Consider the following 27,135-nt stretch of genomic DNA (forward strand, 5'->3'; position numbering starts at 1 on the left):
GGGAGGCGCTGAGGGGAGCGGGGCTGGAGAGCCGGGAGGCGCTGAGGGGAGCGGGGCTGGAGAGCCGGGAGGCGCTGAGGGGAGCGGGGCTGGAGGGCCGGGAGGCGCTGAGGCGCGATCATGAGGGGAGCAGGACGGAGGCTCTGGGGCGCTGAGGAGAGCGCCTCACACAGCCGAGCCCTTCCCGCGGTGGCCGCGCTGCCCCGGAAGAGGCGGAGCGGGCGGGTGGCCCCACGTGCGGCAGCAGTGGCGGCATGGCGGGGATGGAGGAGATGGAGCCCCGGGAGCAGCGGGGTGGCGGCGCGGCGGTCACCGACCCCCGCGGGGTGCTGCGGCAGGGCCGCGCCTTCCTCGACTTCTTCTGGGACATCGCTAAGCCGGAGCAGGAGGTGCGGCTGGCGGCCACGGAGAACCTCCTGCGGCACCTGCGGGAAGGCAAGAAGGTGAGGCGGGGGCCGGAGGGGCGGCGGGTGCGGGTGCGGGCGGGCAGTGGGGTCACACGGCTCATCCCTCCGCTCCCGCTTGGGAACGCCGCAGTGCGGATGGGCACGGGCCGTGGGGCTGGCGGCCGGGCCGCGCTCGGGGCAGCCCGGACACCGCCCAGCTCGGTCTCTCTTGCAGGACGATGAGCTCAAGTACACCCTGAAGAGGCTGGTGGAGGGACTGGGAGCCACCCGCGAGGCCGCCCGCCCTGGCTTCAGCTTGGCCTTGGCGCAGGTCAGTGCTTCCCAGCGCGGATCAGAACCGTCGGCAGCCTCTGTCCATGCCTGGGGTCTTTTTTGCTGGCTGTGCAAGGCTGGAGGGCTCTCTTCTGGCTGCACATGGGAGGGGAGGCTCTCACAGTAACCGTAGTGGTTTTAAAATGGTGATACTCTGCTTTAGAAACTCTTACAAAGTTATGAACTATACCAATATAACATTCATACTACATAATTCAGTCCTGCTTCAAGGACCATCCTTAATTTACAAACTGTGACCAAGTTTTCAGTTATTCTGCATTTAGTACTATTACTACTTCTTAAAACTATCTTGCTCTTGGTCTTGGTCTGTTGATGTGGGATATCTGAAAAAGTATCCCTTTAACAAATACTTCAGAGTTTTTTCCTCCACAGTGGTTGAATTTGTAGACAACCAGCAAGGGGTATCATCAGTGGTGTGTGACCTCATCTCACCTGAGAATTTGAGAAAGCAGAAGAGCCTGTGTGTTTCCCACTTTGATCAGCGCCTTACCCATTAAGAAAAGTTTGATTACCTCTGTTACGGGGTCAGGCAGTTTCAGTAAAATGTTCTCATTATTACTCCGTCATGTACAGGGAAAAAACCTGGAATATCGGCAGGTATATTTGTGTTTGCATAGAATCCTAGAATGGATTGGATTGGATGGAGCCTTAAAAATCTCGTTCCACCCCCTGTCATGGGCAGAGACACCTTCCAATAGACCAGGTTGCTCCAAGCCCTATCCAGCCTGGTCTTGAACATATCCAGGGATGGGGCAGCCACAGCTTCTCTGGGCAACCTCCACCCTCACAGGGAGTGATTTGTTCCTAATATCTAGCCTAAGTTGACCTATTCTGTCAATGTGAAGTCATTCCTCCTTGTCCTGGCACTCTGGGACCCCAGAGTTCCTCTGCAGCTCTCTTGGAGCCTCTTTAGGCATGGAAAGAAGCTCTAAGATCTCCCCTGGAGCCTTCTCCAAGCTGCACAATCCCAGTTCTCCCAGCCTACTTCCTATTCTGTACATCTTTACTGCTCTGGTTGTCTTTATTCTGGCCTGATAAAGCAGCACATCTGCTGCTGTGCTGAACAACTGTTCAGCTCTATTTTAGCTTAACCCAATACAATGTCATGAAATGGAAGAACTGCAAAGAGCTATTCCATCTCTCTCCTCAGGTTTTGCAGGCTTTTGAGGAAATTCCACTGTGCAGCATTTTGGAACAGATAAAAGAAAAACACAATCTGGAAAAAGTGAAAAAAGTAAGTCAGCTCATGGCAACATTTGCCAACTGCTAACTTAAATGAATTGTCCTCTATGTAGTTTTGGGGTTCTTGTTAAAGCAAGTGACTATAATGAAATAACTGTTCCTAAAAACTAGAAGTTGATGTCATTGTCATCTGGCCCTGTTTAAGGTGAGATTTGTCAGTGTGATGAAGACTACTCTAGCACAGTTCTTAAACTTTGTGCAGGGGGTTGCTTTTCAGTATGTTCTCTTCCCATGGTGGGGTGTTCAAGGCTGGATCTTCCTGCCATCTTGCTCCACTGATCATATAGCTGTACATGAAAGCCTCTCGGGAGAGCAGATTTTTACCTATTTTCTTTTTCTTTGTTTTTTGTTTTTTGCTTTCCGTTCAGAAACTTGTGAGAAATGCTGCTTTTGGGAACTTTTTTGGAGTTATGGCTCTGTTCCAGTCTGGGCGGCTTGTGAAGGTAACACTGCTGTCAGGTGTGCCAGGTCTGGTTCTGGTGCTTCTGATGTGGAAAGAGGATTGGCAGAGAAAGGCTGGGTCACTGGGTAATCAATGCAGTGGCACTTGAAGCATCAAGTTCAGTTCATTTCTACTTTGTCATCCATGGACTCTTTGTGACTTTCTAATGTCTGTTCCTGAGTGGAATGTAGGAACTGTGTCAAATAGTACAGGAGGTTCCTGTCTGTCCTGGAAGGAAGGGATTTTCATTCTGTGTTGTCATATCCAGCTGGAAAACATGATGTTGGGAAAAGCTGAGTGGCCTATCAAGAAACAATTGCATGTTTCTTATTACAAGTAGGCATAAATATCTAAAGAGTGGATTATTACCTGAGCCTCCAGCTTTATTTCTGATATATGTCCTCTGGTTTTGGCTTATCTTTCCTTTCTAGGACCATAAAGCTCTCCTGGAAAGCATCCAGCTTCTCCAGCAGCTGACAAATCACCAAACACACCTCAGAGATCTCCCGCGCAAAACTCTTATTGACATCACCTCTGAGGTACAGGCACAGCACGTGGGGCTGGGGCTTGGTGGGGTGGGAGGAGGAGAGGGCTTGTCTTTGGGGTCAGATTTTTCTTTAGTTTGTCCACAGCTGGAAGTTACAGGGGGTGTGGAAGAGCGAGTGTAAACTGTGGGAGATGTCCCTATATTGCCCGTGGGCAGATGCTTGTATTCCAGAAGGGTGCTCTGGTTTAGCTTAGTTTGACCTCATTGTGGACAATCCCACAGTCTGTTGCTTCAAATTTCACTTGCTTGGATGATGTGTTAGACCATCTGCTCTTTTGAACAGATGTATGCTGAAAACTGAACAGAAAACCACCTTCTCTATGCACCAAGCCTTGTCCTAAGGCTGAATTTTGTGCTGTTGGGAATGCAATGATGTAGGGACAAGGAGTAAAGAGCTCTGAGTATGTAGTAAAATAAGAGTTTATTTTTTTTTGAGTGGATATTATTTGTAGACATGAAGACTAGCAGTGTTAAATAAAAATAGAGTTTCCTTGTCCCTGAGTTGCTTAGCTGTTCAGGCAGAGCAGTCAGACAGCAAGAGAACAATTGCAGCTGGAGTCAGTTGACCAGAATTGCTGTCTGATGACAACATACTGTCCTACTCCCCATGGTTAAGCACCTGGGACTGTCTGGCAGTCATGGACACATCCATTATTTATTTTCTGTTACATCACCATAAAGACTATTTCTAGAGGTTCCAGAACACTGCAAGGTTTTAGTAAAACATCCTCCACTGCAGATATTTAATGTACTTACTTCACTGCAAGTTAATGAAATGCCTTCAGATATTTCTCATATGCTCTCACCCTCGTTCCTGTCCAGGTACCCGAAACTGTGTTTCAGGAGGTCCTGTTTGACATCTTGCAAGGTGACCTCTCTTCAGCCTTCACATCTCCAGAGAACTTGCACCTTTTGCTTGTGGGTATGCAGAAATTCCCTGGTGTTCTGAAACCTAAAAAGTTGAAGAAGCTGTTTGGCTCACCTACCGTAGTAAATGAAGACAATATTTCTAGGTAAGTTCTTAAATAGGGAGCTTTAAATGAACATGATTTTCCTCTTGGCTAGCAGTGAGAGAAATGTGGCTGTAATTCTGATTCCTGCTTGTATTTGCCACTGCAGGGGCTGCTAAGGATTAAGTGTTGATTGTTATGCAGGTTCCAAAGTTGTGTCATTTCTCCCAGGAGGCACAGCTTGCAGTTCTCAGTTCTGTGTCTGTCAGCAAGATGAATTTGGCCTTTAGCAATTCCCTTTCAGGTCAGATCTCTCACATAATTTTATTTCTTGTTCTAGACTTGTAGAGCTTCTGAAAAGTGTTGCAAAGTCTGAGAAGGAAGAGAAGAAGTTGCCCAGTGTAGTGCTTGATTTGCTACAAGTTGCACTGAAGGAAGGTGCCTTTGAACTGTTCTGGAATGAAGTTGTGGAGAACGGGCTATTGAAGGAGAAATCAGGACCTGTGAGGTTTGTTTTAATATACACTCTTTGTTTTCCACATTATCCTTCTTTTTCTTGACCCAGAGAATTTGACTTCCATATCCCTGCATGCTCCTGGCCTCTGCCCCAGCACTTCCTCTCTGTCTTACCCCTGTGTGTGGATTTACTGCTGTGCTTTAGCCTGAGGGAATGTTCTTTGTTCCCACTCAGTTACATGTGCTACCGGTTGCTGGGCAGTGCTCTCCCCTTGCTGTCCATGGAGCAGCTGCAGGTGGTTCTCAAAGGGAAGGTGATGCTGCACTATGGAGAACACGTTGTAGCAACTCAGGTAAGTCTTTGAACAAGCTGCAGGTCGTGTCTTGAGCACAAGTCATCTCTGCCCCACTTCTGGTTTGAAATCATCTTGTATAAAAAAAGTTTCTGTAATTTTATACCTTGAACTCTTAGTAAAAGCAAGGTTATTGTATGACCACTTGTTGCAGTAGGCTGAGTATAGCCTGTGTTTGATTGTCATTGCCTGTTTCAAGGGTATGGAAACTGTTCAGCACTGTCCCACCTGCTTTCACTGATGGTGCCAGGAAAGCTTTAATGATGGGGGAAGGAGAGGAAGGGCAGCCCTCAGCAAATTGACAGTGTCATGTGTTGTTCTTTAACAGTCCCTTTGCTTTTGTGTGTCCAGAAGCTCCTTTTTGTTTATCATTGTGCCCAGTGTCCCATCAACATTGGAAGACAAAAAAGGACAGCTCGTGCTTTTGTTTGTTAGTGCTTGTTTCAATAAGCACATCTGAGGTTTAAGCACAAAATTTATTTGAAATAGGATTTTAGAGCTCCTCTTCCCCTATTGGGAAGTCAGCAAACAACACAACCCTGAAATAAACAGAGGAAAACTAAAAAGGCAATACTGATAAAAATGGCTTTTAGCTTGGCTTTTTGTGGTAACACAATCCCAGAGGTGAAACTGATGACTGTAAACTTTAGGACAAATATTCAGGCACGTGGCTTTAATTTATTTACTGCAGCCAAATTCTTTCATGTGATTTACAGTGCAAGTGTTCAAGGCCAGGTTGGATGGGGCTTGGAGCAGTCTGGTCTAGTGGAAGCTGTTCCTTCAGGCCCATGACAGGAGGTTGGGAATGAGATGAGATTTGAGGTCTCTTCCAGCCCAGGTCATTCTGTGATTCTATGATTTATACTTACAGAGCTATTCAGACTGAGTGTGAAGTTCCTGACCTGATTCTTTGATCATGTTTTTCAGTCTGCACAGGGATTTAAGTTTGCTGCAGAAATGGAGGGATATATAGATACATTTCTGCGTGGCTGTGATGACCCAGAGAGGCAACTGGCTGTGATGATGGGCTTCTCTACCCTTACCAATCAAGGGAGGCCAGTGTTGTTGAGTGCTTCCAGGGTAGTGAGACACCTGCAGGCAGTGGCCTTGCAAAAATACATCTGCTGGCTCAAAGACATGTTCCTCAGGCCAGACTTGGACTGTTGTTTAGACTTCTCAAGTAACCGACGAAAACAGAACCGGGAAAATGCAGACATGTGAGTACTTGGGTATTGCACCTTCCTCTCAACATTTACTGGTTGCTTTGCTATGAATTGACAATTGTTTATTTCCTCTGTCTCAGAAAGTTTAGCCCCAGCATCTGACTGTTTTGCTGGGATAAAATTCAATTCTGCAAATTCTGCAAGCATCTTGAGAGCCAGCCAGCCTGCCCAAAGCAGACTGGATCACCAAAAGAGCCTTTTCTTTTTCTAGCCCTGACAGTTGCTTTGGAGAATATGTCTGGTGGTTTCCTCTTTCAGTACAGCTTCTCAAGTCTTTGTAGGAATTGAAAGGAACACACTTTTATATGTGTATTAGACATGCTGGCATTCAGGCCAGGTTATGTGTTGAGTGGCACCTATAACCCACCCTCACTCTATTGACTGCTGCAAGTCTTGAAGCACTTTTTGCTCATCTGCAGACTCTGTGGGGTAAATAGATTGCCTTTTGAATAGTAAAAAGCAAACTTGAGAAGATTACATCTCTTTTGTGCCTGTTGCTTTGTTACTACATAACTTTTCCAGTTTTATGTAAAGCCTTTAAATATCTGAAAATCACCTCTTGATGCAGAGGATTGTGCAGTGTGTATTCATGTTGGGTTAGTGTTCAGACTGCTGATTGTGCCCACCTTCTTTTTCAAAGAGCACAACAGAAGACTGCTCGACTGAGAAAATGGATCATCCACCGACTGGTTAGCATCACTGAAAGTGCAACAAGAAGAGAAGAGAGCGTTGTGATGGACATTGCCAGGTGACACTGATGTAAAGACATGTGTGCTTGGGATAATTCTGTGTAGCTCAACGGCAGTATTCCAGATAAGCTGTCCCCATGACACCAAGCAAATCCATTAGTGGAAATGCTCCATAATAAATAATTTAGGAGACTAGGTTTTGTTTTCAAAATACCTGCTGCATAATTGGACTAATCTGTGTCATAAGTGGTTGGCACTTAAAATCACATTAGTCCCATTTATTTTCAATACATTTTCCATTCCTGCTTGCCTAAACTGCTTGAAAATACTATTTTTAACATGAGATCTTAATAGGTATTTATCTGTCACTTAAAGTGTCTTGGAGAGTATGGTGGTCTTAGTATTGTCTTTTGTGGCCTTAAGTGTTGGTGCTTCACTTTTGTGAAGTCCTGAGAATATTTTTTTTCTTCTTTACCTTGTCTATCTCAAGAAAACAGTCTCATTGTAAACAGTGGCTTTTTTCAGTGCTTGGACTTCCTTTAATGTGGAGCTGTTTGGTTTGCACACATGGGCTGATTTTGCTTTGTTATGACCAGTCTGGGTTTTCATTGTGTTCCTATTTCCATCTATTCTAGGTTTTGCTTCTTCCATGCTTTCTTTGTTGCTAAGAAGAAGAACTCCCAGATAGCTGAGGCTAGAGTCCTTCCATCAGAGCCCCTAAATGAACGGGATCATACAGAGATAGAGAACTACTTCTTTGGGTAAGGATTTGATTGCATGCTTTAAGCTTGGAAATTTCTCTTTTTTCCTGAGGATAAGATCAGCTTGTGAACACCGGTGCAAGAAGTTTGGAATGGTAGACTGATGTTGGAGCATTTCTTTCTTTGCAGGTTACTTCAGACATTAAACTCCCTGCCTGTTTTGGGGAATGCAGCAGAGGCTGCAGCCTTGAGACAGAAGCACATCCATGGTGTGACTGCAGATGGGAAGCTGTGGATCTTTCTCCTAGCTGAGTATGCCAACAAGCTGCTCTCCAGTGAGCATGTCAAAGCTGTGAAACCTTTTACTGAGGAACAGAGGGATATCTGGGAGAGGTGAGAGTCGTGGGAAACTGGGTGCTGGGTTGGTGAAGTGAAAAAGGTGGGAAAGCCCTGGTCTTGGTTTCTCTAGGACAGTAAAAGAGATGTTGTATTCTCTTTGCCTCCTGCTGTTCTGGTTGCTGTAGCACAGCCATTTCACAGGCAGTGGCAGTTCTTTTTCTTCCCTTTGAGTGCACCCATGGCTGGGTTTCAGAGTGTCTTTTTGTTTCTTTTCACCTCATTCCTTTCTTTCTATGTGTTAAGTATGTGGTAGCCATGTCCTTTTCTATTTTTGCTCATAGTCCCTCTCCCAAACACGATTGCTCATCTTTTCTTGTAATGACACCTGTACAAATTTCTCAATGACTTTTCTGAGCTTGATTCCTCACAAAGGTCTAGGTATTAGGAATGCAGTCTGTGCACAGGTGCAGTGTTTTTGTAACCCACATTCAATGAGATACTATTACTGGGTTAAGATTGTGTACTAAAAGAGTATCCAGTGCCAATAAATGAAATGTTAACTACACAAAACAGTACTATAATTTTGGTCACATTTTTAGTCTGGTCATATGAGATGATTTGCTGTTGTAATTATGAAAAACTCACAGAGGTTTCTTTCTTCAGAACACTTCAGTCTGTGAAGAATCTGCAGAAGAAGGAAAACAGATCAGACAGTGCCAAAGTTGGCGCTTTCCAACAACTTCTGCTTTCAGTGGCCATTCATCTTTTCAAGGTAAGATATCTGGTAGATATTTCTGTAGTATAAAAAAGGCTGATAGCTGGGCTTTGTGAACACCAAGATGGGGAGCTTCTCTGTGTTCAGAGACCCAGCCTTTCAGAACCTCTGGCTTCTGAAAATGGGCAACTGGCAGCTAATAAACTGTGATTCTTACACTGCCTGTAGATGTGTAGTGGGCAAAGCTTGGCCTGAGCATTAGTTCTGCCCTTGATTTGCTGCTGACTGGACCAATTTTTGCTTAAATTCATGGTTTTTTTTCCTGCAAAAGAGTTGTAGTAGTTGGTTGTAATATTTGTTTAGAGTGGTCCTTAGATTTGGAGCATATTCCTTCTGTTGTTGTTGGTAGTGGAGAGTTCTGAGCCTGTTTACTGTCTGCTTGTGATCAAACAGAATCAGTCTGAAACAGTGGATGTTCTGAGCGACCTTCTGAACTGCACAGAGAGGGCATTCAGCAAAGAAGCCAAAAAGAAGAAGAAGAAGACTGGTGAGTCCTTTATACAGAAAGAAAGGGATTGTTAGTGGTCTGTCAAAGACAGAAGATGGCAGTTCTGCATTAGTGAAGCACTCTGCATTGGTTCTGGCGTGATGCACTTACCCCCACGAGAATTCCTTCTTCATTCTCCTTCTGTGCTGTTCTAAATCTTCTGCTCCAGCTCTCTGTGCTGTGAGTGGGTTGCGTTCCTGTGTGCCTTGGAAAGGAGAGCTGAGCTCCATAGCTGCCCTGCAAGGGAGTTCATTCTCCTTGAGTCATTGTTCTGTGTGGCTGGTGGTGTCTGCTTGGCAAAGCTGTGGGCTCGAACACCCAGAAGGCATGAAACATGTTTTCTTCTTAGCTTGAGTGCTGAGCAAACTAAATTTGTCCTCTGTGTATACACATCATATTGGGAGATGGAGGCTGATCCTTGTTTAGGGCCTGTGGACCCTCTAGGTTGGGACTTGACCAGGAAAAAAATTGGTTTTCTCTCCAACTGTGGTCTTGTCCTCCTGAAACCTGTGTAAATCAATTTGAGGGCACTGTGAAAATAAAAGCTGTAATTCTTTGGTGGTTTGGTTGGTTGTGGAGCAGGACTCCCAAGCTTTTGGACCAAAGGACAAATTTCAAATGCTATCACTTTTCATGGGCTGCTGTGACTTCTGATTTCACTGGAAACATTATAAAATGCATATACTTTTGCTGACCAGCTGCCAACTGCTTTAATGTAGCCAAGTAGGTGTCACTCAACTTGAAGTACTGCTAATCTAAGTAATGATTGAAGAAATAGTAGCTTTTGTGACCTGGTAAGCCTTTGCAGTGGTCAAAACACCATTTCAAGCATGCTTCTCCCTCTGGTTTCTCCCTCTGGTTTCTCCCTCCCAGCTTTCTGGTCTGTGTTGCTGAGTGGGTACTTTTAAGAGTCAACTAGAAGGACAATTTGATTTTTTTATTCCTTGGTGAATTTTTCTGTATTTCTTACTGATACACAAAGCCTCTTCCTGTCATTGTTTGTTTGTTCCTGTGCAGACAACTCTGAGCCAGGATGGGTTGAGGTGATGGTGGAAATCCTTCTCTCCCTTCTTGCCCAGCCCAGCCTCCTCTTACGTCGGATTTCCAAGAGTGTGTTTGTATATATATGCCCTAACCTGACCAAGAGGGGCTTGCAGCTGATCCTGGATGTAAGTGAGGCACTAGTAGGGCCTCTTTGTACTGTTTGCCTGTTTTGTCCCTAACAGATGTATGTACAAGCATGTCTCAATTTTGGGTTTAATTTAAATTCTACTTGATTTAGGAAATGCCTGATGATGTATGCTACTGAATTTGAACTGTAGTTTAGAGAGAGTTGGGTTTTTTTTTTTTTTTTTTTTTTTTGGGGGGGAGGAGTTGGTTTTTTTTTTTTTTTTTGTTTTTGTGGAGGAGGAGTTTGGTTGTTTTTTTACAGGAGCCTGAGATCTGCTAACTTTGAGCTGTATTATTTGGTAATTTTAGGCTGAAGAAATTCCTGGGTCAGTTTATATAACTGGTAGATTTTATATGTGAGTATAAATGGTAACATTTTTTTTTTCCTAGAAGGGTGCTTTTTTCATAGAGGTGCTAAAAATAAGTGACACTAAAAATCTGAATTGATCATACCACTAAGAAAGGTGATGCCTACTGAGAATATAATATATGGATTGCAAAGATGGGCTGTCAGATACTTTGTGATGAACTCAATACTTGATTTGTAACAAACCAAGATGTGTGATGCCACCAGCCTCTTCAGTTTTCTCCCCCTTTTTTGTTACTTACAGAAAGAACTTGGCATGTTAACAAGCAGAAAGTTAATGCCCTTACTAAAAGTTCAGTTATTCAGCTGGTTTACTGTGCTGAAATTTCTGGCTGTTGTACACAAGAAATGCTTAAAAACAAAACACTGAAAAAACTCAAGTCCCTTTTTTTTTTTGTAGGTTTTTGACCCTAACCAAGAGCAAAATGAAGAAAGTGCAGTTGTTGTGATGGAAGAATCGAACAAAAAGACCAAATCTGCACAGGACACGGTAATTGTGCCATTGCCAGTGACATTCATATCCTTAATGTTTAATGTTCCTCCTGAACTGTGTTAATATATTATCATTTCTCTATTTGAGGAAAATGGCTGTCACTCTATTAAGATTTATTTTTAGGGTACAGCACACAAATGGCTTGTTGGAAGTGCATGCCTAAGTGTCTCTGCTGTTGTAGGTGTGCTGGTTGAACAGGTGCCTTTCTGAGAATAAATAGCTGCATCCTGAAATGAGCACAGACCTCTCCTTTTTGCAGCCACAGATGGAATTGTGGCTGTGATGCACAGCCAGCTGGATTCCAGATCTCATGGTTTTAAGGACTGTAGATATTCAAGTCACGAAGCATTACAGGCATCAGCAGAGGAGGGTCAGATGGGAGCTGTTCCTTGGAAACTTCTCTTTGATACTTATTTAATATAACAGAGAAGTCCGTATTATATTCCACTTTTAGGTCTTGTGGAGACCTGGTACCCCCTTGTCTGAGGTGTCTGTATTTGGATCTGAAGGCTACAAGGAAGGCAATAGGGGAGGGTTGAGGTTTTATTTCTGAACAGTGACACATCTGAGAATTGAGTTGGGCTTGTAGGGTGGGCTCAGGAGATGAACTTTCCTTCCTTAGGATGAAGAAGGAAGCGAGGGCTCCTCGGATGATGACGACACTGACAGTGGAGATGAGGAGAATGAAGAAGTTGATGATAATTTTCGCAGTCAGCTGATGAAAGTTCTCCAAGCAGGGAACACTTTGGTATGTTTTCACTGCCTACCTTGATACAGATACCAGGAGGTTGGGATGTGGTGAGAGATGATCTAGTAACCCTCGTCCTGCCTGAACTCCTGCAGTCTCAGCCCTTGCAGCTGAGCACTTGAGACAGCTCAAGGTCTTAGGTGAGCTGTGGGAATAAGTCACTTGTCCTTTTATTTATTGTTCCTATGTCTTGAGCACTTCAGCTTGTTCAATCTAGCCTGACACAGCTTGTGCTCCTGCCCGTAATAAATGAGATTGAGGTGAACTAAAGCACTGAGATATTGTTGGCTGGCCTGTGTGGAGGAGTGTTCCCTGAAGGCCACTCTGGAGACTTACTTATAGCACTGATAGAGTTTGGTTTAATGATTCCAATAAAGGTTGAGGATGTAGCAACATGTGAACCTCTTTACTGAAGGGGGAACAGCACAGAGGGAGTCGGGTCAAAACCTCAGCCTCTTTCCTCTCCTGATCCTCTCTACATGTTAGTGCTGTGCAGACAGATTGCCTGATGGGAAATAAAAGTGAGATTTCTCATGGGTCTCAGTGTTCCCTCCCTACAATATTATTCTGGGTTAGGTACATCCCTGCTTGAGTCTGATGTTCGCTCTGGTTCCCTCCCCACTGTCTTTCTGAAGTATATAAGTTGATGTGTTGGATTTTCTCTTCTAAAAACTTAAGGAAGGAGATAAGAGTGATGAAGAGCTGGATGATGAGGCTATGATGGCTCTTGACAAGAACATCTCAGCCCTTTTTGCTGAGCAGCAGAAGCGGATCCAGGCAAAGAAGGATGAGAAAGACAGAATGCGGAAAGAGAAGATCCTACGGAGGGATTTCAAGGCTAAGGTGGGAGAGAGGAGTACTCTGGCTGAGTAGCATGTTAATTGAAGCCTGTGCATGCTGTGAGCTACCTAGCACTAAACAGCTTGGACATTCACATATGTCATGAGCTCCTGGAAGCTGGGACTGGATTGTTCTGGCTTTGTACAGCACCTGGCACAGCACTGTTGGGGTCAGAGACTGGGGCTTCACAGGCCTGTTTGAAAACCAGGATTGTGCTGTTCAAAAAGTTCACTGGTTTTCATTTGCTGATCTGAAATGCTCAAATTAATAAGATCCTTTCCTACCCAAAGATTCCTGTCAGGTTTATTTAACTCAACAAGCTTAATGAGGCATGCATAAAATGCCTCGGGTCATTTTGCAACATAAGCTTTTTTTGGCTTGGTGTGCCGGTAAAATGGAGGGGATTTTGATAAACCCCCTGGTTGGTTGTGACTGTAATGCTGAGTTCAGGCCGCCTGGTGTCAGCATGGACCTTCTGGGACATTCCAGCACCCAGGGACAGCTCCAGCTGCTCCCAGATGGGAGTCAGGAGTCAGGTTAGCCAAGGCTGAATAGTGAAGTGAGCCAGCGGCTCTACTGCATTTCCCTTCTGGTGCTGTTCTATGAAAAGACTGATTTTATGCTAATGCACCGTCTGTAATTCAAGGGGGGCTTGCAGAGCTGTCAGTCAGTGGTGCTAACAGGGACCTGTGCCAGGTTGGAGTGACTCAGGTCTGGCCAGGTAACACTGATTCTTGTAACTGTTCTTTCTAAATGGTGTCACTGCACTAAACAGAGTTGGCACCAACAGACAACTCTTAATCTTGAGTTTCAAATTTTAATTTTCACTTTCCAGTGCCCTAACAGTAGAAATGATACCAGAATGTATATACATCTCAGCTGTAAATAATTTTTTTCAGCCCCCTCCAGCTTCTCCACGGCCTACTGGTAGGAGCTCTGGGTAAATCCATCTTGTTTCCCTGTCTGCTGTACTCCTCACATCGATAAATGTGTTTGCAGGTGTTGGATCTGATTGACGTGTTCCTGGTTAAGCAAGCAGAGAACCCCTTGGTGTTCGATATCATTGAGCCCCTGCTTCAGCTGATTGAACAGTGCATGAGCTCAGACTCTGACAAGCAGGAGGTTGACTTCCTCCAGAAAACAGCCAGTATCTTCAAGTAAGTGTCTTTAGACCTCCAGATAATAGACAATGGCTTTTGATAAATGGCTGTAGAATTGGTTGAACACCAGGAGCTGGTCGTTCTAAGGTTGAAGGCAATTGCTATGCTTAGAGATTGTGTAGGTTAGATTACTAGCACCACACACATACACAGTGCTTAGTCATAACCCGCAGGAAAGGAATTAGGATCTGAATTTTCTAGGCTGAAGGACTTGAAGTGTCAAGTTTGCAGGTGGAAGCCTCAAGAACAAACATATATTGCAGGTGCAGAGTCATGTCACTGAATATCTCCATGGGCCTCTGACTCTGAGTCAGACCATGCAACAACTCCCAAGGTGTACAGAGTTGCTGCTGTGGCTGGAACAAACTCTCAACAAGTTATTTCTGAGACAGGCACAGTGTAAATTCTCTGTTCAGGGCCAGAAGTGAGGGATGATACCGGCTAGACAGACATAATGCATGCTGTGTCACGTGTCCTCTGTGCACCACTTCTTGACATCCTCAACACTCTCTAATGCATTTTCAGTGCTGCTCTCCCACCCCAGTTGTGTAAGTAGCAAGGTTTGAGGCAGTCAGTCCCCTTTGTGGGAGCTCTGAAGAAAAGTCAGCTCTGATGCCTAAATTTGTGCTTGAAGGTGAAGAGTGTTAAGTGTCCTCACCCTTCTTGCCACAGCCATGTGCTGCCCACAGCTAGCATTGTTTGTTACCGCTCACTGTGTTGTGGTTTTGTTCTCTCTCACCCTGATAAAGTGGTAAGTGTTCCTGGCCATCTGTTCCCCAGAGCTCTCTGTAGGTAATGGCTTTGGCTTTGTTTTAATGCTGTGCAGGAACTCGCTGTGCCGCAGTAAGCAGTACTGCAAGAGCGTGGCCTCCCTGCAAGAAGATGTGCATGCTTTAGTGCAGAGACTTGTCAAGAAAGCCTGCAAGCACACCGACTCTGCAGTGGCTCTCTATTACTTCAGGTGAGTGTTCATACTGATGCTGTGAGATCTGATGATGTTGTGTGTTAAGAGGTCTGAGAAGCAAGAGCCTTGCAGAAGGTTTGATACCAGCATCTGTGTCTTACATAAGGACTAGTCAGTCTTGGCAGTCTGAAGCATTTTCAAACATGTCTATTTTTTGGTGATTGTCTTTTATGGCTTCTGTGATACAGAAATGGTCTGGTATAGAGTTGCTGCTGCTGGTGGGAAGTACTTTCTTGAGGCTTCCTCAGGGAGCAATGCAGTGTGTGTGATTCAGTGGGGACTGAGTGCAATTCCTAGTCAACCTGTGATGATTGTTCTTTAAATGCAGTGTTTACTGTCTCCATGATAGCAGAATGAGGGCAATATTGATTGAGTCCTGACTGTACTTGCCAGTATTTTCTCCTTTGCTGTAGAATACAGGAAAATTAGGATAAGCCAGATAAGTATTTGTTAGAAAGATGAGTGATCTTGCTGTTCTGTGGTGTAAATAGGAGTGCCATTTACCAGCAGGCTGTCCTGTGACATGCAGCCAGTTTCACAAGGACTTTCACACTCAGCTGTGTGTGCAGTGGGTACCTTGTTGCATGGTCAACCCAGTGCCATCAGACATTTTTGGCTCTGCAGCACATCTCCCCCATGGCTGTGCAGGAACCGTGGTACTCCTGGCAACATGGGGCTGCCTGTGTATGCTGCATGGCTCCCTGACAGCTTCCCAGCAGTGGCAGCCCTCAGTGGGGCAGTCCCCAGTAAATACTGCATTTTCCAGAAGTACAGAGGTCTGCATGCTCTTCCCCTTTTTCTTTTATAGTGCCTCATTATACCTGCTCAAGGTGTTGAAAGGAAACACATCATCAACTCTTCCTCCCCCTGAGCCCAAGAAACAGAGTGACAGCAGAGCACAGCAGGCAAGTCAGGTAAGAGATGAGGCTGCTGCTGTGTGTTTTTTGCCAGGAACGCTGCATTTCCTGGTTCTGCTGAGTGGGCCTTCCTTGTTCATTGTCACTGGGGCTGCTGCTTGCAGGTACCTGTCTACCTGATTCCCATAACACTGAAAAGTTCCCCTTCCCTCTGGGCCTCCTGCCTTTCAGTACCTGCTTGTCCATAGGCACAGGAGCTGCTGATTCAGTGGATTCAGGTTGATGTCCACAGAAGCCTCATGTGTATCTGTGCTGTTCTGTTCCCTGATCTGCTGTTTTTTCCATTAAACTCCTGGCAGTCACTCTTGAGTTTTTTCCAGAGGATGCTGAGGAGCAGGAAGACACAGAACAGTGGTGGATGAGAGTAAACTGCTATTCCCCTGAGGTTTGGGCTCAGGTGAAGGGTGAAGAGTGTGTGGAGCAGCCCTGATTTCAGGAGGGAAACTTCATCTGATTGTGCTACAGATGTCAATTACTAGGAGACCCTTAGTCTGGTCCCCTTTCACCTGCTGTCTGTCTCTGCTGCATTTCACAGGCCTCAGAGTGAGGCCTTTGTATTGGGCAGCCCAGTCCAGTCACCTCCACCAGAAACTTAGTTGCTGTGTGTCTGGGATTCTTGTTCCCCACCAGAGGGGGATATTGGAGCATGGACACAGTTTTGGGATTGCTGGATCCCTGATCAGTGCTAGGGCTTGTCTGATGAGTACCTTGGAGTCCTGGACATAGGTGCTAAGTGTATGTAGATACAGATATGTACATACACTAAAATCTGCAGCTACAAGTAGCTCTTCAGCTGAGAACCATGTGCACAGCCCAGCTACTGCACCATGGGCTTGCAGTGCTCTGTGAGCTCTTGTGCTATGTGCCAACCACAAACCTACAGCACAGCCCCCACACTACATGGAGTGTGTGTAGTCCTACTGGGAAGCTGTGCTGCCCTTCAGTGACATCATATGCCTGGGAGAGCACATTTGGGGCTCACTTGTCTGTTTTCTTCATGATTCTGTGTCATATCTCAAGCACAACTAATTGCTGGAAAAACCTCTTAGAACTGATGAAAATTAATTTATTCATTGTTAGTGATTCATTCTTGTGTTTCACTGGAAATGCTTTTGTTCTGTTTTCTTCCCTACAGCATTTGGACCCAGGTTGTTTGAATGTGAAGGAGGTGGCTGTTATCTACCAGCAGGCACTGACCCAGTTCCTCAGTAAACGGAACAGTCCCCTTACATGCTCCATGTTCCATGATCTCTTCAAACGCTTCCCAGTAAGTGCTGCTGACTGTATGCTGTGCTGTCTTCTGCTGGCTCCAAAGAATGATTATAATTCTGGGAGAGTAGGGAGAGAAACTTCTCTGCTCTATTGCAAACTTCTGAAATTGCTGAGAGATTTCTTTGGATCTTCACCTTCTCAGACTCTCACACTCAGTTTTTATAGCAACACTGCAGGAGGCCAGGATCTTATTTATGGTTTGGACTGGGATACTGCATGCAAAAAGCAGGTGAGCAGCAGGCTGCTCTTCAAAACATAGCCTAAGAAGCTCTAATTTTTTACCAGTATTCAAGACAACATGGATGAGCAAGGTTTGCACTGAGGCAAAACAGCTCACTTTGTTTGAACAACAAGTGTAGCTCCTGTCCAGCTCTGCTCCAACTGCATGCTTAGTTTCTCAGTTTTCTTCCAAGAAGGCTGAGGAGTGTAAAGTCTAATTTGAATCTAATCTCCAAGCCTGATGTTCAGATAGTGCAAGTCTCTGAAATGTTTGAGGTATATACTGTAAGCTTGACCTATGCCTGAGGCTGGTCTCCCCTATGAGGACAGCCAGATTTTAAGAAACAGGCCATGGGCCTGAAAGTCATACAGTTCTTCAGGGGTTTTTAGGCCAGAGCAAGCTAGAGAAAGCTGCCAGAAGCCCTTTCTCAAAACCTTTTAGAACTGATGTCTGATGTAAGGGTGGGAGGAGATGTAGGCTTGTGTAACGGGGGGAGGATGCTCTGAGGGCTCCATCCAGGAGAGAATTCCTCTGCTTGCCAGGTTTCTTGGGACACCAGCCTCAATGCCTCGTACATAAGTTTGAGAAATGGAGAGAGAGCAGGTTTGTGTGTTGCCCACATGGGCAGCACTTAAGCTCCCATCTGCAGATTTCTAAAGCCTTTGGATTCCATGTAACTGTTCCTTGTAGAATTGTCTTTTAAAATCACTACATCCACATGTCTTTCTAAATACCTCCAGGGGTGGTGACTCAACCAATTCCCTGAGAAGCCTGTGCCAGTGCCTGACAACCCTTTCAGTGAAGAGATTTTTCTTTATATGTAATGTAAACCTCCCCTGATGCAACTTTAAGTCCTTTCCTTTTGTTCTGTCATTTGTTCCCTGGGAGAAGAGACCAAACCACACCTGGCTACAACTCAGCATGTTCTTTGCCTGGGACTGGGGCTCTGCACAAAGTGAATTGACACTACAGAAAGTGTCAGCCAGATGCAGACTTTAGTTTTCACAGAGGGTGAAAAATGCTTGCCTGATTTTTCCAGGTGAAGAGAGGTGAAGAGTTTTGCTGCTGCTTTTTGTTGTGATCAAGATTTCACTCCTAGCTGGTGTGAACAAAGCTGTTCATTTTCAAATAAACTGTTGCTGATTCCTGGATATTTCTTTCTTGTGTCATTTTCTTCTTGCTGAAGAGGCTGTGTAAAATATAGACTGTTTTGCTTGAAAAACAAACCTGTCTGTCAGCAAACCACTAATAAGAGACTGTGTCTTTCTTTGTTACAGATCATGTGCAAGCCATTAGTAGATACTCTTGTTGAGTTTATCACAGCAGCAGCCAGGCAACATCAGCAGGTAAGAATCAAAGTAAACAAACAAAGCTGTACAACAGTCAGAGAACTTGAACATGGCAGCTCAGATGATTTTTAATACATTTAAAATATGCTTTTAGGGCTGCCCAATTGTGGAAGTGGCTTCTGTGGGGGCAGAGCTTTTTCAAATACTGCCTTGCTGCTTCAGGTGTGTGAAACTGGAAGTGCCACACAGTATATCCACAAGCATGGGGGTTCTTTGGTAGCATCTCCTTTAAAAACTGCCTGCAGCTTTCAGGGTTGAGGCCTGATTGTGGTAGGGATTGACTCCATGTACTTATTCCTTGATTAGTTCCTTCTTGGTAAGATGCTCCTCAGTATTAATGGAGTGTGCTGTAGTCCCTCCTCATGCTGCCTCGAGGTTGGGTTCTTGAGTCTGGTCTGTGCCTTGCCAGATGTCCTGCATTTTACACTCTGTGTGCTGCTGTATTGAATTTAAAACCACCTGTACCACAGATCTGATTTTTGATGGTTGGTTGCCTGTGCCTGACTAACACAAAATTAGTGGAGCCTTATCAATAAAACTTTGCAGGGTGAGTGCACAGCTCAGTGTTGCTAGAGCAGGGAATGAGGCCTGTCTGGGTTTTCACTGCAGTGGGGGGGCCTTCCACACAGTTAATAACTAAAACCCCTCTAGGCCAGTAGCACTGTCTCAAACTTTCCCACCCCCCAGCTGTACCCTGTGTCTGTCCCCTGCAGAAGTGCATCCTAGATTGATCTTTCTGTTTCATAAATAGCTGTTTTATTGTTTCTGATCATTGAAGGGAATGTGAAGGGGTAGGTATGTGTTTATGGTAGGGCTGCTTTGTATTGTCAGTGTAAATTGCAGTTCAGACTGTTTTACCCAACAGAAATTGCTTTGATTTAAAGACCAAGAATAAAAAAAAGCTAAAAAAAAATAAAAATAAGAGTGAATTGAGCTATTAATAATTTCAGTGGATGGTAATAAGGATAAGAACACAAATAACAAATTAATTGTAAGTCACACACTTGATCCCATCCTCAAGAGACCACAACAGCATCCCAAGCAGACAGCTCCTTTATGTGGGTATCTTTGCTTCTCCACAGGGAATAGCATTGTCCTTCTACCAGGGCTTCCACAAAGCTTGCTGGAGCTTTGTTTGCAGAGCCTGTTTGCCTGTGGGTGGGAGGAGTAGGGGAGGACATGTGGAGTGTGTGGGAGCTGGGTACAGAACATGGATATACTGCTGTTCAAACAAAGGCACATGGAGAGTGAGCTCTGGAAAGCCTGTGGAGCTTGGAGTTGCAGCTTTACATGTTTTACACTGCTTCCTTTTCAGGAATTCTGGCTTCCCAGCATCAAATATCCAATTTCAGTTCAATTTCAGTTCAGTTTTCACACTGATTCTCAATGCAAATGTGTTTTGGTGCTATCCTCATGGGTAGGGTAGGAGTCAGGCTAGGTGTGTGTATATGGCAAAGTGATGTGGGTTAAAGCAGGGGGGTAACTTCTCCCTCGCAGCCTCTGGGAAAATGAGGTGGAAGGACTCAGCTTCCAAAAGAGCTGTATTAACTCAAGAGTCCTGAAAACACTAAAGGTCTCATGATACTCTGAATTTGGCCAGCTCTGATGACTGAGGGGCAAGTGGGATGGTCTTCCATTTTTAGCCCTGAATATTGGCTTCTAATCATTAAACCAGCTTAGTCACAGGGACTGGAGGCTTAACTTCTGTTCTGTCACTCCTCTTGTTAGAGGAGATTGTTGTGGATATCAAAGATACAAGATGTGTGTGACAGTGGATCTGCAAAAATACCTTGTTCCAGGCAGTTCATGCTTCTCAGCTGGACTTCTCACCCATTGTGAGACCACACTGGCTGCAGGACCCTGTGACTTGTGCTCTGCTGCTTCAAATGTGTTGTGCCTGTGGCAGCTGGTGCTCTGAATGCTCAGTGATATTGGCTGGCCTGTTTTCAAACTCTGCCTTTCTTCAAGTGGGAAGTTGAAGTCCCAAACATGCCTGTGTGAAAGTTAAAGTGCTTCAGGCTTTTAAAAAAATAGTGTTTGGTTGTCACTCATTTATTGAACTGAGAAATCTGGTGGGGTTTGAGATTTTGTTTCGTTTTGTTTGTTGTTGGAGTCAGAGGCACAGAGAATATCCCTGTATGTGTGCTGACAGGCTCTGACACTCAAGAGAAAACTAAGTTTAAGCTGAAACCATGGAGAAAGCTCCTAAAACTAAGAAGAAAATGAGAATGTGAGTGTGTAAGTTAAATAGAATTCTATTAGGTCACTGGGTGAGAAAGTTAAGAGTTTAGGGTTTAAGCTATATTAATGAATAAGAGACAACATGGAGGATTTAAGGTGTTGTCCCTTTCTCCTTCTTCTAGGATTTTTGGGTAACATTAGGGGATTGGGTGGAAGAATTCGTATTGCAGGACACAGGTGTTTGGTTACTGGGCTACAAGTGAAAATAAGTTACTTGGCATTTCATTATTAAGCATGTTGACACTTAAAAGACCTTGGAGAGATACTTAGCTCTCCATTTCGTAGCATGTTATCCTAGTGTACATACTCCTCACTGTCTGTAAATATGTAATGTAGATAAGGAAGAGTAAACAGCCCAAACACAAAACCAGTCTTGTTAATGTTGGTCCTGAGGAAAAGAGCTGAGCTATCAGTGTCACACCCTGACAGTTTGTGGGCTTTTTTATTTTGTTTTTTTTTTTCTACAGTAGCAGTTGGGATCCCTTTCACAAACTTTTGTTGATCCTTGCCATCCCATATGTACATTAAAACAACATGTAACTTAAGGCTGTACTGTCTTCTCAGATTATGGCCTGCCTCATCCCTGCCATGTGTCCTTGCAGTGCTCTCTGTTGTAGAAAGAAGTGACTAGAAACTATACAAAATCACTTGATTGCAGGCAGCAACTGTGAAGCTTTTCAAGAGGACCTTTAGTGTGGGAGAAGTGCTGTAAGTTAAAAAGGAAGAAAGAGGTAAAGAATGACTCTATAGTGCAGTGTAATCTAAGTTGTTGAATGCACTTCTGTGGACTGAGGTCCAAAGAATCAGTCACAGTGTGACCTTGTCCTTGCAGAAATGTTTTTAGTGGTAGGAGGATGGGGCCAGTGCTCACATCACAATCTTTTGGTAGATCCAGGCAGATCTGAGAACTTTCCCTTACAGACAAGGTGCTTACACCAGAGTAAAGTTCCATTCCTGGAGTGCAGTAACCAGGTGCTGTCACACCCCTGTGCTCTGAGCAGCTCAGGTACAAATGGCAGCTGGGGAGAGAGATACAGGGATAACTGCTATGGGAAAATGACAAGTGGAATTTGCCTTGTCCCTTTGAGTTGTCCTGGTGCTAGTGAATCGTAATAAGTGTCTGGCACAGATGATCTCACTGGCAAGTGCAATTAGCCAGCAGAATGTGTGTGGTGCTGACAGGATGGAAGAGGCTTGTGCTGTTTCATGGATAAAGGATGTTCCTGTCAGCCTGATGTCTTCCACAAGCACTAAACATATTCTCTCAAATTCTGTTTGGAGAAGAATGTGTGTGAGCTAGTCCTCACTTCCTCCTTTCTTAGGACAATTCATTCTTACTGCTGCAGTTGCTTTCCAGGAGACCTTGACCTTCAGAACACTTCCTTGTGCCTGTTTCAGTGGGCGTAGTGTTGCTTTTTCAGTATGCACAAAAGCTTGGTTTTTTAGTTTGTGCTGATGGAGCATAAACCAAGGATCAAGATGTGTTTAATTTAATGATTATTGCATGACTCAGCTACATACCAGAATCCTCCTGAGCCTTAGGTGAGGAATGTCTTCCTGGTTTATTTTTAGCTGTGTTGGTCTGATGAGCAGAGCTACAGTAACATCTAATTCTGTAATTGTGCAGTCCTGGGCTATCCCTGGGCTGATGCTGTTGCAGCACAAACCCCTCAGTGCTGCTCTCATTATTGTGCTGAGGTTCTCACTGCAGTATCCTCCCATTCCTATGTATGAGGACTGGATGAGTCCATGAACTGTTTCTACCCTAAAAACTCTCTGTGAGAGTGAGGATCAGATGAAGAGGGAAAGAAAACATGTGGCTCATTGTGTTGCAGCACCCAGGTGTGCTGCTGCTGCAGGCTCCTGCAGGCAAGGGCACCTGCCAGCTCCCAGCTGGAAACAGGCTGAAGCACAGCCTCTCTGGAAGCCTGGCCTGGAGCAGCTGTGCTTTTCCCTGAGAAGTCCAGCTTGTTGGCCAGCAGCATTGGAACCAGTTTGGAAGTGAGCACTAATAAATGAAACATTACTACTGCCAGGAGTAAGGTGTTGTCTCCATCTGGCTCGTGACAGACACTTAAAATCCCTTCTAATCTGAATTTTTTTCTGTGGATTTATAGAAATGGTTTCATACCCATCCACTGTTCCTTTGGGAAAGGCACTGGGAGTGTACACATCAACACAATTGCTAAGAGCCTCTGCAATTACTTTTGCACTGTGGTCACACATCAATTTGAATACATTCCTGCCTTCTTATTTACATTCAAAGCTATATTGATTGAGGATGTTACAGTAGCTGGAAGCTGGATAATGAGGCTGTATTTGTCCATCAAGAGTTTATTTTCTGTGATTTGGCTGGAACTCCGCAGAGCTGATGTAAGTGCAGAGCTGTCACGAAACTAATAAAAGTAATTTTACTTAGTGTGGAAATGAGAATGGGCACTGAGACAGAGTTCAAAATGTCATTTTATGTCATAGAGATTCATTGGTATTTCAGAATGTGTTTTTATAAAGCTGTCTGTGACAAGGAACCCTTTAAGATCTATCTAACAGAGTGTATTTTAGGTAAGTTGCTAATTAATCTTGGTACTTTGGCAGTCTCCCCAAAGGGATCAGACATACATAGACATAATTTTACTGAACTGAAGCAAGTCTGTGCCAGAGCTGCCATCACCAGAAAGAAAAATATAATCCAAAATTCCTGCCAAAGAGGTCTTGGCTAGTTGACAGTTGTCCTTCTGAACAGTTTATGTTCTCTGTAAATATCTAAGTTAAAAATTAATTAAACTTTAATACAGCAAGAGCAATAAAAGTGCTGCAAAACCTCAGAAGCCAGCACCCCTCTGTGTGAGTGTTTGTGAGTATTTCACTTCATGCTGGGGGAGAGGAATGGATCCCCACATTAATGCACCGTGCCCTGCCTGTGTGCTCACAGATAGCTGCCAGCAGGTAATAGAGGAAGAGCTTCTTATGGAACATTTTGCATAAGCTGTTACTAAAAATGAAGCAAAATAAACCTCCCCAGATAAGAACCAGCACCAGTTCAGCTGTTTGCATCAGGAATGAGCACTGGGCAGGCAGCTGGGCAATAGGCCATGAGAGAAAGGCTCCCTTCCTCCAGAGCATCCTCTGTCCCTTGGCACAGGTCAGACACCCTGTGTCTGTGTCCTCTGTAGAGGTGTCACTGGAGGACAAACCTTCAGAAGGTGAATTGTCCACAGGCAGTGAGATCCAAGGGATGCAGTGCTGGAGAAGCTGTTGCCTGTCCAATCCATCCTTTTCATCTTCCTTGGTTCAGTATGTGCCCTCTCCTCAGTAAAAAGAAATCATTTCCAGCTGGAAAATCTCAGTCAAACTGACTTGCTTTGGCTCCAGTCAGTGTCCTGTTCCTGTTTTTGTTTTGTGTAAGGTGGTGGTCAAGGAGAGTCTGTGTTTTGCAAGGTGAAGCTGAACTATGGGTGGGCTCTTGGGGGTTTTTGATCTATTTCATCACAAGCCAGCAAAACCCTGTGCCATGAACTAGCTCTAGACATGTAAACTGTCCACTGAAGTTGAAGGGAAAGCAGTTGAATGCTTAAATGCTTTGCTGGGTCAGAGCCAGAGTGCTCTACATTTTTGTGTGGAGATTTTTAGTTCCCAGACCTTTAGGATGGTTGTGCATTATTGCATCCCAACCTTTCATTTTCGAGTGTTTCTTGCCCTAGGATTGCACAGAAAAAACGTTCTCCTTTGGTGAGCAGGAGGACATTGACAGCATCTGTAAATAGTCTCTGATGTTCTTTGGAAATGTGTCTGATGCCACAGCAAAACACATCTCCCAGAGGAACTGCTTTCTAAGCTGTGTTTCTCTCTTACTTCTGTGAAATGGTTGAAAATTTGAAAAGGTCTGTTTAAATTTTTCAGGTCCTCCTGCTTTCATTTAAAGCTGAGTGCTTGAAATCCCATGGCATGAGTTCTCACTTGTATTTGCATTGAGAACTGGGTGTGCAGTTGAATGTGGGACCCCTGTCACTGAACCTGCAAGGTCTCTTGGGAGCATCATGCATGTTGTGAGCTGTTTATTTGTTTATTTTTCCTTCACACAGGTTTTTTTGTTGTTGTTGTACTTCTTTGTGCCTTCTAATGGCCTCTCTGTCTTTTGCCAGAAGTGTCTAGCAGACAGTTGTCTGCATTGCCCACAAACAAATCCATAGTGATACCAGGCATTAATTGACTGGCACAGAGACACTGCCCTGTTATCTTTATATTCCACCATACTCAGTGCAGCACAAGCAGAACATGAAAAAGCTTCTGTTTGCCTCTTTATTGTGATTCTGGAGGTCTAGTATGTATTTATTCTGCTCACTACTGTTTAGATGACTGTGTTGATGATCATGTAGCAAATCCTCAATAATGGAGGAAACATTCTTATCTGTTGCTGGGAAGAAATAAGAAAATTAAAAGGTCACATAAACTTTAATTCTTGCTGTAGACACAGCAGCTGGTGAGAGCTGTCCAAGGAAGGAGGTGCTCCAGCCCTGTGTGTAGGATGAACTTGCTGAGTTAGATCTAAACCATATTGCAGTGATTTTCCAACTCTGAGTAATTTCCTAGCCTACTAAACTAAACTTGCCATCTGACACATGGGGAGTTGATAGTTTTAAAAAGGTGAGTTGATAGTTTTTAAAAAGAGATTGAACCACCCAAATGTGTTGTGCTCAGCCTCCCAAACACAGCCCCTCCAACAGTTTGAGGAGTAGGTGTTTGTGTGGAGCAAATGGGGAAAGTTTGCTTGGAGACAAGGTCATTGCCATATATTTAATAATGGCATAACAAACACAGGAGGGGAAGAAGTGGCTGTGGTGTGATAAAATTAGTGACTCTCAGTCATATGGACTCAAGATATATTAATATTGCAAAATATATAAAAAAAAATCAGGATAGAATCCTGTTGAAGTTCTGGGGGATGATTTATGTTGTGTTTACTGTGAGTTATGGGATCTTGGTGTGGGAGTACTAGGAGGTGTGGTGGAAGGGTGTTTTGTTGGCAAATGAAAAAAGATTAGGGCTTCTGCAGCATGAAATGAAATGCCAATCTGGGCTCTGCTCACTGACAGGGATGTCCCCAAGTGTTTGTGTACTAAGTGGCAGGTCCATTTTTGCTGTAGTATGGGGGTGTGGGAGTAGTGGGGTTTGGCTGCTTCTCTTTCTGCTTTCCCTTGGCACATGTTGAAATGCCACTCTGCAAAAGTTGAAGCACAGGGAAGGAGTTCAGGTAGCTCTGCAGGATTTCTCAGCAGCCTCTGCACAGAACAGGGTTTCCAGCCCTGTCCCTCTTCCCAAGGGCACTGTGCCCTCTCTCTTGTCATCATGCCTCTCTTAGTGGATTCTGCAAAATGAAAAGAGGTCTGCTGGTGGGCTTCCAAAAACAATGAATCTTCAAAGTTCAACCCAGTACAATTTCCAATTTTTAAAATTTTTTTAAAATTTTTATTTTTGCTTAACAATGCTTTTTATTTCAATATTCCAAGCTAACAATTTTACTTATGTGTGAGTACCTTTTTCTTATACTGCATGAAAACACAACTTAAGTGGTTGATGTTTGAGTGAATTGGAATTCCAATTTCTCATTTATCTGCTGATAAATGTTCTCAAAAGATGAAAACCTTTGTTCTTGCAACATCAAGCCTGGTCTAGTGTAGCAGGGGCAGCAGCTAAAAGCACACAGTGCCTAGGCAACATGGGCTTTTTTTAAATGTGTGCTGCTCTTAAATCTCCTAAATTATTAAATTAGACTTCAGCAAAGTCTCCTTAAATAGGCTGCATTATGCTGTAGCTGCCTTCTGAATTGCCTCAAGAAAATCCTATTGCAAGTCTCTTCTGAATTGAGGATTTGTTATGCAGAGGAGACAACTGGCTTGGAAAATATTGGGAGGAGCAGTGAGGGTGAGGCAACTGGGGGGACAATTTTAGTTTTGGTCTTGGTCTTACCAAAGTGTGTGAGTACCTTGAAGTGTCAGAGGGGTGTTCAATACTACAATATATAAATAATAAATAAAGTTAAATAGAAATTGATAAAATTAAAGCTTTGGGGATGGGTTGTTGGGGTTTTTTCAAGAGGAAGGCCAGGGCTGGGAGAAAGGAGAGTCACAGATGATTTCCTGAGAGATTTCTTGGTCATGTTTAAGATTATTTTTTACAATTGTGACTGTATCCTTAACTGTGGAGAGAAGAAGGAAAATGGGCATATTTTCTGATTATTATTTTCAGTGTGGGAGAAGGAGGCTTGGTTGCATTGCACAGAGTCCATTCCTGTTCTTTTCTCTGGTCTCAGTAGTTCCAGTATTCCCCACCAGCATTTCACTCCTGTAGCTGAACATTACAGGAAGAACAAAAAACCATCAGAGCTCATGGATGCTAATCTGTGTTCTGCTGCTGATTTATCTTGTGTCCTTATGGCTCACTTAATTATGT

The 27,135-nt window shown here is 44.3% G+C and overlaps 1 protein-coding gene across 1 annotated transcript in view; it reads left to right on the forward strand.

Moving 5' to 3' along the window:
* The first annotated feature begins 254 nt into the window (after window positions 1-254).
* Window positions 255-27,135, forward strand: part of MYBBP1A (MYB binding protein 1a) — a 39,085-nt gene continuing 12,204 nt past the window's right edge. The window contains exons 1-23 of the mRNA XM_015646807.3: window positions 255-443; window positions 622-717; window positions 1,891-1,974; window positions 2,351-2,425; window positions 2,856-2,963; window positions 3,794-3,984; window positions 4,262-4,429; window positions 4,613-4,730; window positions 5,658-5,947; window positions 6,594-6,701; window positions 7,278-7,403; window positions 7,533-7,736; window positions 8,346-8,454; window positions 8,851-8,944; window positions 9,962-10,113; window positions 10,882-10,971; window positions 11,597-11,722; window positions 12,401-12,565; window positions 13,562-13,719; window positions 14,549-14,683; window positions 15,495-15,600; window positions 16,739-16,870; window positions 18,373-18,441. Coding sequence (XP_015502293.1) covers window positions 255-443; window positions 622-717; window positions 1,891-1,974; window positions 2,351-2,425; window positions 2,856-2,963; window positions 3,794-3,984; window positions 4,262-4,429; window positions 4,613-4,730; window positions 5,658-5,947; window positions 6,594-6,701; window positions 7,278-7,403; window positions 7,533-7,736; window positions 8,346-8,454; window positions 8,851-8,944; window positions 9,962-10,113; window positions 10,882-10,971; window positions 11,597-11,722; window positions 12,401-12,565; window positions 13,562-13,719; window positions 14,549-14,683; window positions 15,495-15,600; window positions 16,739-16,870; window positions 18,373-18,441 — 3,093 coding nt within the window. The remainder of the gene's footprint in view (window positions 444-621; window positions 718-1,890; window positions 1,975-2,350; window positions 2,426-2,855; window positions 2,964-3,793; window positions 3,985-4,261; window positions 4,430-4,612; window positions 4,731-5,657; window positions 5,948-6,593; window positions 6,702-7,277; window positions 7,404-7,532; window positions 7,737-8,345; window positions 8,455-8,850; window positions 8,945-9,961; window positions 10,114-10,881; window positions 10,972-11,596; window positions 11,723-12,400; window positions 12,566-13,561; window positions 13,720-14,548; window positions 14,684-15,494; window positions 15,601-16,738; window positions 16,871-18,372; window positions 18,442-27,135) is intronic.

The sequence above is a fragment of the Parus major genome, chromosome 19, assembly GCF_001522545.3.
Source record: "Parus major isolate Abel chromosome 19, Parus_major1.1, whole genome shotgun sequence".
In the NCBI taxonomy this organism is placed as follows: domain Eukaryota; kingdom Metazoa; phylum Chordata; class Aves; order Passeriformes; family Paridae; genus Parus; species Parus major.